Raw genomic sequence first — 12,976 nt, 5'->3', positions numbered from 1 at the left:
TTCAAATGTTCATTTGATGTGAGTTGGCGTAAAAGGAAACATAATGCTTTCCAGTGCGGACAATATGTATGTGTGTTCTTAATGCCTTCAGTTATACATGTTGCATTGCCCTAAAAAAAGAAAATTAGAGAGAATAACAGTCAATTAAAAACACCAGTTGGGCAACAATATTTTCCCCAACCAAAGATGCGTGCTAACAGAGCCTTTTTTAAAATTGCCCCCCATCAGCGCTAGGACACCCACACTGGGAGGGAGCTCATGTGTGAATCTCGCAACTTGCTCATTATTCACATGGCATCAGAGGCTTATAATGTGCATGCGCTCTGCACAACATGGCTGCTTGCACCGGGAGCTGTTACCTTTTGGTTTCCCTTTGGTTGGGGTAAATATTTTTGCCCAACAGGTGCCCTTTAAGGAATAGTGAAAGAAAGAGACATTTAAATTGCTTCTTAAACTTGCCAACCACGTATCTAGAACCACTATAATATTAACATGGAAACTTTTACAGACCAGGAGCCAAATAGCAACATGATGAGAGACTATTCCAATTTCCTCACTGGCAGATTTGCTTCTCAGAAGGGCAAAGAAAAGCTAAAAGTTGCATATTCTGTCTTGTGTGTTCTATGTCCTTGTCTACAAAATAACTTTTAGCAAGTAAACAGGATAAAAAAAATCAAAAACAAGCCTGACAATTATTAAAATTATTTATTGGTTATGGTTTTAACACAAGACACATTCGATGCTCGGTTTAGTGATGATGCTTCTGTTTAAACTGAAGCCCACAGTATCCGCAGGTTCCAGTTTTTGTCTCTTTGTCCTACAAGAAAAACAAAATTTATCAGTTCACTTTCAAAACATATTTTTATCTGTAGAACATGCCAGAGAGACAACACTGGAAAACAAGGATCACAAGCCACTGGCATAAACAAACGTTTAATAGCATATAGATAAATACCAAATATTAGCACATCCAGCACTGCATACATTGACTGGGATGTGTTTATTTCATGTAGTAATTCAACTGCAAAAACTGAGACCATTTAATAATATGAAATTTAGTTCTCCAAAACTTAGCAGCTTCACTTTTTCACCTTGCAGTAAGAGATACAGCCTAATTGACAAGCTTCAGCAGCCCTAAACACTGACAAATACCACCTTAATCCCTGCTTGCCTTACACCAGCTGACAGGGTATAGGATGAATACACATATGCAGAAGGGAAGCCAGCAATCAGTCCACTCAGTATGTATGGTTAAAAGATACCCAACAAAATCACGCAGCAACACAGGTTAAGGTCCAACCATACAATCCAGGATGTGAATGAAGTGGCAATTAAAAATGGGCTCATGCTGTAACGGAATGTTCATGGTCCTATAATTAGTACATGACACTGGCACAAGCTGGCTGCAAGCAAATGTGCACCATTGTTTTCTATTCAACCCAGTGTTTTTTCAATCGGTAATACAGTGGCACCTCAATTTTACATTCCCTGATTTTAAGCTTTCCTTCATTTTACATTTTTGTTTTGTGGTTCCACCTATATATTATGCATAATACATTTCCCTGATTTTGCATTTTACACCATTTTTTTTTGGTCCCCTGAAAAATTTAAAATGGAGGTTGTTAGATCTGCTCTATTTTGGGGTGTCAGGCTAATGACTTGAGGCAGACCGATCTTTAAATAAGTGGTATTTATTTACAAAGGAACTAAAAGGTATAACATAAAAAGGGAACTAACTAACATGGAGGGAGGTAGAAAGGGATAGGGAAGGATGCAATGGAAGGGTGTGGAAAGTGACTAACTAACAAGGTATTTACAATGCTCTTTATATACACATAAGCAAGACCATTCAAACGAATATACTACCCTGTTCCCAAAACAGCCACACCCAAAAGACAGTCCCAGCCAATCAGGTCGATGTTAGCTGTTCTTGACGTTGGTTCATCTCTTCTTAGACAAGGGACTAAAATCAAGTTAGGATGCACCGTGAAAGAAATCCCATAATCCAATGCTCCAGATATCCCTTTGTTGATCCAGCAGAGTGTCATTCCCTTGGGAACTCTTGCTATCCCTGCACCCACACCAGTGTGTCCAGTTATTTGCATCTCTTTGATACGGACATTACTGTAGCTGCAAGGATTGTTTTATGGCAGGATGACTGTTGCCCAGGCTTGCACCTTCACAGTTGCCATTGATGGAAAGGCAGATATCTGTTAACCCATTACGTGTATGGGCTTATTGTTGAATATCCAAAATTCAGTACTACAGAGGTTCTACTGTAATTGCTTGCAAATCTGATGAGACTGACAGACTGCTTTCTCCTCATATATTGTATCTATGTTATTAAAAGTGTTTTTGTAAAAATATGTGCAACAGCTTTTTTTGTAAACACCTGTTACAATGTAATTTGTTTGGTGTTAGTAGACATGAAATGGATTGCTGCCACATCAGCAGCACAAAGCTGCAAATAATACACTGATGTAGAGCAATTATTTGTATTAAATGAACAAAAGAATATTAACTCTGCAATTTCCTTTAAAAAGAGATTATCCAACATACTGTTCATTTTAAAAATGATGATTATGGCAATTATCAAATTACAAATTATTGATTTGTATGAGACGTATGACTCTTAGGGCAGTGGTCCCCAACCTTTTTTGCACCACGGACCAGTTTCAAGCACAACAATTTTTATGAGGACCGGTGGGTGTGGGGGATGTAGATGTGTGGGTGCATTTTAGGCTTACCAAAAGAACTGTCCAAGCAGTATTTTGGTCCTTATCGCGATCAGTAGAAAGCTTCTTGGGATTTGCACAGCTGTAGTCATGGCAATAGCGCATCAGGGAGCTGGGATTGCAGGTAATTAGGGTCTTTTTCATTGTTTTTGCAGCTATTATAGACTGCAGCTGGGACCAGAGGTGGCCCAGTTCAGCACTGCCCACAGCCCACCACTGGTCCGCAGCCCGGTGGTTGGGAACCCAATTAGGGCAATGACACACGGTGCTACTTGTTGCGTGTGATTAGTCACAGCAACAAAACAACAGAAAATAGACAATATAGACATTACTGAGCACTGTTTCTGGTAAAACACTCAAATTGTGTATTCTGTCAAAAATGCTTTCTATGTCATTCTGAAGCAGCTGTGTGTGATGGGGGGGTCACAGACTCTGTAACTGTGATTTTGTATACTACTGTAAATTGATAGAGTAGTTGATACATTTCTTATTTTTGGCCCTGCTATGCAGAATCTTGGCGTTTAATAAAAGGTAGCTGTTAGAACTGATACAATAGTTGCTAATATTCCACAGATGCTGCCGAGAAATGTGTCAACTAATGTAGCAAATTGTAACCGTTCAGAATCTGCACCTGGATTACTGAGCTGTCAGACTGACATACTAGAGACAGGAACATTTAACTTTAAACTTCATTTATGGAAAAGCTATAAAAAATGGAAAGCAAGTGAAAATAGTCTTATGCTGGTGAACATTCGGAAAACAACTGAACTGAAAAAAAAGTGTTTGGAAAGTGAACAACATCTTTAGACTTCAATATTTCTGGTGAATTATCTCAAAACCACTGAGCTGAAAAGGTAAACAACCTCTTTAAACAAAACATATGGTTAATAATTTATTAAAGTAGAGCGCCCCAAGTAGTTAATAGGTGTCCGAGCCTGAATGAAAATCAGAAAATAGGTAAATGCTAATTTGCATTTTTAGATTTTTTTTTTTTATTATTATTTTGGAAAATTATAGCAAGAAGCACAATATGTTATGGATCTAAACAAATACTAAATAGATATAAATTATAAAGTTAACATTCCTATGAATGAAGAAATAGAAGGAGTATCCCACTTTGTCTCTCAAAAAGAGACATCTCGGACTGGATGACATTTCACCAGCTAAGACGATTCTGTGTTTCGGTCTGTTTTAAAAAAGGCAGAAAAACTGATTTAAATAAGTCCAGTATTGCATTGGTAAGTTTGACAACTGTTGTTTCACAGTGGGGTTGTACAAGTAGAAGGTTAGGCAGAAGTACTTACTAAATTGATATACACTTTTGGATGGCCCAAAGCTCCACCACCCCCATCGCAAGAGACAATTCTACTATCAGATTCATTCACCGGTTGCTCCTCAATCAAGTTAATGGCAAACTGCTCGTTAACCTAGAGAACAGGAAATAAAATAAATAAGAACTACAGACACGACAAATACATATAAAGATAAGGAATCTTTCCATAATTTGGATCTCCATACCTTAAATCTGCTAAAAAAATAATTTAGCAGACTTTTTTAATATTAATTAAACCCAACAGCACTGTTTTGCCTCCAATATTGATTAATTATATCTTAGTTTGTACAGTCATATGAAAAAGTTTGGGAACCATTTTTAATTCTTTTTTTCATTTGCTGAGCTTTCAAAGTAGCAACTTACTTTTAAAATATAACATATGCATCATAACAAAATTAGACAGGTGCATAAATTTGGGCACCCCAACAGATATTACATCAATACTTAGTTGAGGCTCCTATTGCAAATGTAACAGCCTCTAGACCCCTCTTGTAGCCTTTGATGAGTGTCTGGATTCTGGATGGCGGTATTTTTGACCATTTGTCCATACAAAATCTCTTCAGTTCAGTTAAATTTGATGACTGTCGAGCATGGACAAGCTGCTTCAAATCATCCCATAGATTTCTGATGATATAAGTCGGGGGACTGATATAAGTCAGGGGACTGTGATGGTCATTCCAGAATTTTGTAGTCATCGTCTTGTTGGAATATCCAACCCCTGTGTAACTTCAACTTTGAGACTGATGCTTGAACATTATCCTTAAGAATTTGTTGATTGGGCCCCTTGGGCCCCAGTCCCTGACCTAGCCACACAACCCCACAGCATGATGGAACCTCCACCAAATTTGACAGTAGGTAGCAGGTGGAATGCAGCGCCATGCAAATTGCTTTTTGTTATGACCAAATAACGAAATTTTTGTCTCATCAGTCCAAAGCACTTTGTTCCAAAATGACTGTGGCTTGTCTAAACGAGCTTTTGCATACAACAAGCGACTCGGTTTGTGGCATGAGTGCAGAAAGGGCTACTTTCTCATCACTCTGCAATACAGATGTTCTTTGTGCAAATTGTGCTGAATTGTAGAAGGATGTACAGATACACCATCTGCAGTAAGATGTTCTTGCAGGTCTTTGGAGATGATCTTTGGGTTGTCTGTAACCACCCACAATCCTCCGCATATGCCACTCCTGTATTTTTCTTGGCCTGCCAGACCTGGGTTTTACAGCAACTGTGCTGGTGGCCTTCCATTTCCTGATTACATTCCTTACAGTTGAAACGGACCGATTTTTGTAGCCTTCCCCTAAACCATGATACTGAACAATCTTTGTTTTCCGATCTTTAGAGAGTTGCTTTGAGGATCCAATATGGTCACTCTTCAGAGGAGATTCAAACAGAAGCACAACTTGCAATTGGCCACCTAAAATACCCTTTTTCATGATTGGACACACCTGCCTACAAAGTTCAAGGTTTAACGAGCTTATCCAACCAATTTGGTGTTAACAGTATTGAGGTACCCACATTTTTGCACAGACAGTTTTTCACATTTGATTTAATTTTGTACAACTGAATACTGCTTCACTAAAAAATCTTTGTTCAGAAAACACCCCAGTACTCAGATGTTCCTGGGAAATTAAAATCATACCACTTATCTTTTTTGTTGAAAGTAGAGTAAATTATTATGCAGGCTGAGAGGGGTTCCCAAACTTTTTCATATGACTGTATCTAGGCACTGTTTATCCATTACATTAAAAAAAGGAAATCATTTTTGAAAATGTTAATTATTTGAATAAAATGGACTCTATGGGAGATGGCCATCCTGTAATTTGAAGCTTTCCCATACCTATAGCATATTGCATATACTGCAATTCTGAAACCATATAAAAACACCCCAAGTGCATTTAATGGCCATAAAAATTTACATATTGAGGAGTGAATCCATTGCCTCAGTTATTTGTCCTGGTTCTCTTCTCCTTTTAGGAACCAGCCTGGGAAAAACAACTAATGCAGCACCCCTAGTGCAAACTCAGGGTCACCTGGGAAAATTCGACTCTACTGTGCATGTGTGAGTCTAAGTCACTAGGGACAACTGGGAAAGGTAAGTAAGGTGGCATTGTTGTTTCGAATTCGTTTTTCTCCAGACCAGTGATTTTTTTTTTTCTAAAAGAGGCACTGGTCCCAGAGTTAACAAAAGGATTCACTGGAAGTACCTTACATAGAGAATCCAGGTTTCCATGTCTTTAAAAACTGTTGTTTCTGACTTGCTGTTTGTAGGTCATTACAGTACAAAATTTACAAAAGTATGGCTGTATTCCTGTATTCAGAGGCTTTGACTAAAAACTCATGAGTGTGAAGTTTCTTATAGTAACCAAAACATGTGCTTTATCCTAAAAAGAAGAACTTTTTATCTAGCCTCAATATTGTTTCTCATTTTCTGGGAAGCAGGTAGGTACAGCGGATGGGGGGTGGGGAACAAAATGGAAACATTTTACTTAGGCTTATTCCTGTAATTGACTAATTTTCCGATAATGCATCCATGATTATACATTATCACAGCCCTCAAGCATGCAATAAAAAATAAAAGATCAGAAGCCTTGGAAGAACATGTAAAAAATATTATGAAAGACAGAAATCCTTCATTCAAAACAGAACTGTAAGTCTAGTCTATTTGTTGAGCAAAGTTTATCCATCCCTCTGCTTTCTTCCTATCCTTATGGGGTATCCTTAATAAGTGCGTTGAAATGATGTACGGTTTCCATCTGCTAGCACTGATGGAGATGACAGCTAACGGCACATAGGATGTGTTACAGTTTAATGTAATGTGATGTCTCTGTGACTGACAACACAAATACCTCTCTCACATTACTCTGGCAGACATCAAGGCTCCAACAGCCTTGATGGGGCAGCTGAAAGACCCCATCTACCTACTGGGTAGGATGGCCACGCAATGCTTTGACACTTCTGAATGACAAAGGGACCATACTACTGTCACTTAATGCACAGGCTCTCAAGGCACAGATGACCTTATTATTAATGCTTGGTCTCTGAAAATCAATCCTTCTGAAGATATACGCACGGAATCCTGGCCAAAAAAAAAAAAAAAGCAGGGATGAAAAATGCAACATCTATTGTGCTCTCAGTAATGTACAAATAGGTTAACAAACAAAACTGTGCAAGTCCCTGTACTGCACAAATGATAAAAGAGGAGAGTACTATTCAGCTTTATGGAAATCTATGCAAAAATAAAAGGGAACATATTTAAATATGAAATTAAACCAATTAATATTATTTAAATAAATACTTTAACTATACAAAATAATGTGACTTAGATACAAAAAAAATTATATATACATACATACACACACACACACACACACACATATATAAATTACAAATGTACATTGTATATTGCATAAAAATAAAAAATGAAGTGCAGGTATGGGACCCATAATGCTTGGGACCTGGGGGTTTCCTGACAAGAGGTCTTTCCGTAATGTGATCTCTCGGCCTTTTTAAAAATAATCCTTTGTTATATCAGAGAAAAAGAAAAGAATTTTTAAAAATCTAAATTTCATTAAAATAAAGTCACCGGGAGATGGCCATCTTCTACTCTGAGCAGTCTGGATAACAGGGTTTTGGATAACAGATCTATCACATTTCTATAGTGCAATAAATAATGCAATAAATAAGGAAAGGATTTAAAGAAAATATAAAGGTGAATTAAAGCAGTTCCAACCCTTTTTCTGCAAAGTTGCAATCTACTTTTTTAATTATGTTTCTGAATACAATAAAATACAGTACTTTTGTAACTAGATTATTGGCAGTAGTGGTGTAACTATTCCCCCCGACCACAAATATAAAAACTTGTTTGCAGTGCCTATTTTAATTGTTTCCATGCTCAATTAATATAAAACATTTGTTGTGCACCAGGAGCGCTGAACTAGTTGGTATACAAATTACAGGAAGACCATGTCCCATAGGGCCCATTTCAAGGAAATCATTTTAATTTTTAATAAAAAGATTTATTTTATCACTTTAATAATAAAACGGAACCTGGTACTTGATCCTAACTAAACTGCATTAATCCATATTGGTGGCAGAACAACCTTTTTATTGATTTTAACAACAACAAACACAAAACAAACGATTACAATACAGTGTTTGGTAGTATGGCATAGAAGTGGTGTCAAGTCTAGCGTTTAAATAATTTTCAGCAAATTTAAACTATGGTGATCTGAATTAAAGGAGACATATAGGATAAATGAAAAAACCCTAATTTTGTAGGCAATTATAAGTAATATATGGTGTTGCTTTTACATGGTGCTAAAAAATTATTATTTTTAAAAATAGCCCCTTTATTGGAGCTCCCTATAGATGTTCTCTGGTCCCAGCCTGTGTTTCAAATGAGGGGCGGGCGTGTCCTAATAGTCCCTGCCAAATGCACAGTAGGAGGGGGACAGCCAATCACAGCCCTGCAGTCACACAAGCACCTGTTCCCCATCAGGTCCTGGTAGCTGCGGATTGGTTCCTGTCCTACATTGCAGTGAGCCAAGAGCCGCCGGCTCCCCTGCACAGCCTGGGAATTCAGGGAGCAGGAAGTGGAAGAGAAGGGAGGGCTCATTAGGGTTTTTGCAGAAATATTCAATAAATCAGCCTGAAACACTACTTTTTTAAGCACAATGCCTCTTCTGAACGAGTATAACGCACTGGAACATTCCTTTAAGGAAACACTCCATATCTGTCCCAAGCATTCTTCGAATATCGAATTCATAGGATTTACCGCAAAACCTATGATCGAAGGAAAAATCGTTCAATTGAACGATGAAATCCTTTGAATCAAACGATTCAAAGGATTTTAATCCATCGATCGAAGGATTTTCCTTCGATCAAAAAAACCTTAGCAAAGTAATGGGGAAAGTCCCCATAGGCTAACATTGTACCTCGGTAGGTTTAGACTACCGAAGTATGTAGTTGAAGTTTTTTTTTTTTTTTTTGTTTTTGTTTTTTTTTTAAGAGACAGTACTTAGACTATCGAATAGTCGAACGATTTTTAGTTCGAATCGAAGTCGTAGTCAAAGGTCGTAGTAGCCTATTCGATGGTACCCAAAAGTACCCGAAATTCGAAGTTTTTTTTACTTCGAATCCTTCACTCAAGCTTAGTAAATGTGCCCCATAGTATACACCAGGGATTAGTCACATTAAGAGTGATTATTGATCCTGACAGCTGTGTACCCATAGGGATGCAGGTAAATATTCCTATGCACACAGACTTTTTTTTTTTTTTAATTTTCACTTGGGTGCCATGTATGCTTGCAGCTATAAACACTACAAACACAATGGCAGCAATGGAAAACTTATGAGAACTGGAGAAGGCAATTTTTAAGTTTTTGCTCAGATTTGGAAAATAAAAACCTCGAAAACTCAAATTTCTTAACTACTAGATAATTGACAACTCATTAGAAGCCCAGTACGGTTAACAGCTTCCAGTTGCAATGTTAGAGCCAATGTAATTAGAGCCAATGTAATTAGTTTATTGTAATATAGCACCTTACATGCAATTCATCAAAGCAGGTTGATCAGGCCTTGTATGGAGATAAACCTATGTAGGTGAACACCGTCAGCTGTGAATTTTGAATTAGAAGGCTGTTCGTATGGTATTCCCTGGATACTCCGTCCTGGCATCCACAAATCATGTAAATGTATCATAGAGGTTGGGAATCATACAGCAGGCAGAATAACTGCTATTAGGCTTTTATTTTGTGCCCATACGACATGTTTCGGGCTTCAAAGGCCCTTTCTCAAGTGTTTTATGGAAATAAAGATTGGTATCCAGTTTTACAGGTGAGGAATTGAACCATTTGGCAAGCATTGGTAAGGGCAGGGTACTTTCCATGCATGTGCTAAAACAGATTAGTGGCCATTTGTATGATGTAGAAGGAAACAATGTGGTGGTCACAATTGTACCCATGGAAAAATAGCTGCTGAACCAAATGGACTTCAATTTAGCCATATAGTGTGGAATTGACTGAAATAGGGATACATTGTCCTTTAAAATGACACTTTATTTTCTACGAGTCTGCAAAATTTTTCTCAAAAACCCTGTGTGTGTATAGATCACTTATTTATACATATATTTATCATGCACATGCATATTTTACAGTGATGTACAATAAAATATATTTACATGCTACTTCAATTTCTTTATTAACCATACCTTTAGTTAGGTAATCGGCAGAAGCTTTTATATTTGAAAGGTTTTTATCCTATGTAATTTTAAATGAATCAACCCTAATTAATGGAATTTGCTTTCAGGAAGGTCACACTTTATCCTGAGCTGCCTAAGGAGCAACAGCAAAGATAGCCTCATCTCAAATACTTGCGTTAAGCGAGCAAATTAAATGGGATATATGTGAAGAAAATGCTAAAGAACCGAGATATACTATATATATTTAGGGGCATTTTCTGATCATTTTATTAAAATAAAGTCTGAGCAAACTAGAATTCACGATTTGACCTTATTTATTATTTAAAAAGCACGATTTATTCAGATCGGGAAAAAGCTTAATAAAAACAAGTTAAAATAATTCGTTTTTTTCAGATTTTTTCCCAAACCGCTCGATTTCAGATTTCTGCCTGAAAAGCCAGAAATAGTCAGATTTTCAGGTTAATTCCAGTGCAACGAATATGGAAGCAGAGCTGACCGGCACTCAAACGGATCCACAGGACCAAAGGAATTCAGTTAGAAAATAATTTTATTTGTAGAAAAGTTAAAAGTATATCTGCATCTCCATCTAAGGGTAAATGGAGATGCAGATATACTTTTAACTTTTCCACAAATAGAATAATTTTTTAACTGAATTTCTTTGGTCCTGTGGATTCATTTGAGTGCCGGTCAGCTCTGCTTCCATATTCGTTACTGTATTCGTCTGTCATACAGACTTTTTCCATCATTGCGGTATAATAAATCTTGAAAAAATTGGGTTTTTTTCACTAAAAATTCATATACGGAAATTGATAAAGTATTAAGTATTGTGTTACATATAAATGTGTAAATGTTATGTTCAGGGCATTGTTTTCACCCTTATATAAAATGCATTAAACAAACAGGGAAACTGGAATGCATGTTTGTGAGGATAATTCTTTATTTTTATATATGCACTATGGGCCAATTAAAAAAAAAAAAAACATACATGCAGAGTGAATATGCCAGCCTACAGAAGTATCTAGCTGCCCCCAACCCAGAGTGGCATCCACATTGCAGTGTCAGGAGCTGTACGTGACTTAGAGGTAGATTATAAAAAAAAATCTGCATTCCTTGCCTACTTGTGAGGAACATGTCGGTATCACACTTTATTACACTTATAATGCAATTGCGATATCAATGCCATACGTAATATTATGTATTAAATTTGCTTGGACAAAAATAAGTCTGATACATTGATGGTTTAGAATTCAATATGTAAAGGGCACTTGTCACCCTCAAATTGTTTCCCCAACTTTAGTGTTGGCTTTATTAAAAAAATTCAAGTGCTAGGCCACTCAAACATGCATAATGAGCACCTCTAGTGGTGGTAACAGGTGTTTAAGAGCAAAATCAAAGTAATTACCTCCTTCTGTCGTCCAACAAATCTTACTTTCCTGTAGTCATGCTCATCAAAAACCTGTAATGTAAATTTCTATTAATTTATAAACGACCAACATTTAAATCATTGATATACTGTATTTCAATACCAAAGTTGTTACTGGGTAAAACTATTAAGATTTATTCGTAAAAATAATAACAGATGGATGATTCACATACTAAAAGTGTTGAGATATAAATGAAAAACCATTATCAGCAATATGACATTTACAGAATTAGCAACATTTATTATACACCTATAAAGTTCCTGCACTGCCATAGTCTGCTGCAAGTTTGACTTGAGCACATACACTTGCTTACTATTTTACATTTAAAAATATAAAATAAATATATTTCTGAAAACCACATAAAGCCTCACTCCCTAAAGTGTAGTTATACCCTCAGCTGCTTTTGGTCTAGGGTGCAAGTCAACATTCACTGCTCTGTTGGTGGCCAGGGATGTCTAATAAAAGGCAATGTTCCACAAAGTGCCTGCTTAAAGTGCCACTTTGAGCAACATCCAAGGGGTTGGCGAGGAACATATTTCTTGGCCTAAAGCTTACGTCACACATGGCATTATCTCCGCCAGTGGAAAAATACGCCAATCTGCCTCAATCCACCCCATGTTCTGCTAACACTGATGGTAACAGCATTTGCAATGGGTGAATTTTGGCTTTATAACGCACAGTTGAGTGTATACTTGCATGTGTGGGTACAAGTAGGTAGACACAATTCTTTTAGAACTCACAGAACTTGGGTCAGATTAAGTCAGAATGCAGATATGGTAGAGTTGTCCCTATAACATAAAATCATGTATGTGTTTACATTTATTAACCCTCCATTCATTTTTGGATGTTATGGGAGTTTTGTATTCCCTTTAAGTCTGGGACGAGCTGGGGACCAAAGTTACTAAACTAAAAAAAAAAAAGCAAAATAACCTGACCCTAAATCTCTAAAGTATCTGTCATAATGTCAAGTAAATACTTAAAGTCACGTGACCTCTATCTATAAAAAAAAAAAGCGAACCTGGCCAGTGTGGGTGATCTTTTCCCCGGTGACAGACACCTTCACTGTATAATTTCTTCTCCAACTAGAAGTGCTCAAACACCCAAGGGCACTGTTATTAGCCGGCCCCTTCCAAACGAATCCCCGCACACAAGCACGACCTAACGCAGCACAGGGCGCCGCCATGTTAAATGTCACCTTAAACCAAGCTCCCGTTTGCCTACGTCCTGCCTTTCCCTTCTGCTATTGGTTGTTTGACCATGGACGCAGAATTCCGGCATCAGAAT

The 12,976-nt window shown here is 37.3% G+C and overlaps 1 protein-coding gene across 2 annotated transcripts; it reads right to left on the bottom strand.

Annotated features, from left to right (window-relative positions):
* Positions 1–690: 690 nt before the first annotated feature.
* Positions 691–12,947, bottom strand: ndufs6.L (NADH:ubiquinone oxidoreductase subunit S6 L homeolog). 2 transcript variants are annotated; one of them, XM_018267624.2, is made up of 4 exons: positions 12,711–12,944; positions 11,671–11,724; positions 4,040–4,162; positions 691–817 (listed from the first exon to the last, which is right to left on the bottom strand). In XM_018267624.2, the coding sequence occupies exons 1-4, from the start codon at positions 12,873–12,875 to the stop codon at positions 749–751; spliced, it is 411 nt and encodes a 136-aa protein (XP_018123113.1). In that variant the 5' UTR covers positions 12,876–12,944; the 3' UTR covers positions 691–748. The 2 variants fall into 2 exon arrangements, with proteins under 2 accessions (XP_018123113.1, XP_018123114.1); XM_018267625.2 differs by lacking the exon at positions 691–817 and adding an exon at positions 1,676–3,921 and having other exon boundaries at positions 12,711–12,947.
* Between the last annotated feature and the right edge of the window lie 29 nt (positions 12,948–12,976).

This window comes from Xenopus laevis, chromosome 6L (assembly GCF_017654675.1).
Source record: "Xenopus laevis strain J_2021 chromosome 6L, Xenopus_laevis_v10.1, whole genome shotgun sequence".
In the NCBI taxonomy this organism is placed as follows: Eukaryota; Metazoa; Chordata; class Amphibia; order Anura; family Pipidae; genus Xenopus; species Xenopus laevis.
This window is presented reverse-complemented; position numbering and strand designations above follow the sequence as displayed.

What these genes read in the sequence shown, in the direction of transcription:
- ndufs6.L (XM_018267624.2), bottom strand. Translation starts at nt 12,875, where the DNA reads ATGGCGGCGCCCTGTGCTGCGTTAGGTCGTGCTTGTGTGCGGGGATTC. An exon ending in AGATCACCCACACTGGCCAG is followed by an intron (nt 11,725 to 12,710) that starts GTTCGCTTTTTT and finishes TTTACATTACAG; the next exon opens with GTTTTTGATGAGCATGACTA. An exon ending in CAAAAGTGTATATCAATTTA is followed by an intron (nt 818 to 4,039) that starts GTAAGTACTTCT and finishes TTTTTCTTGTAG; the next exon opens with GACAAAGAGACAAAAACTGG.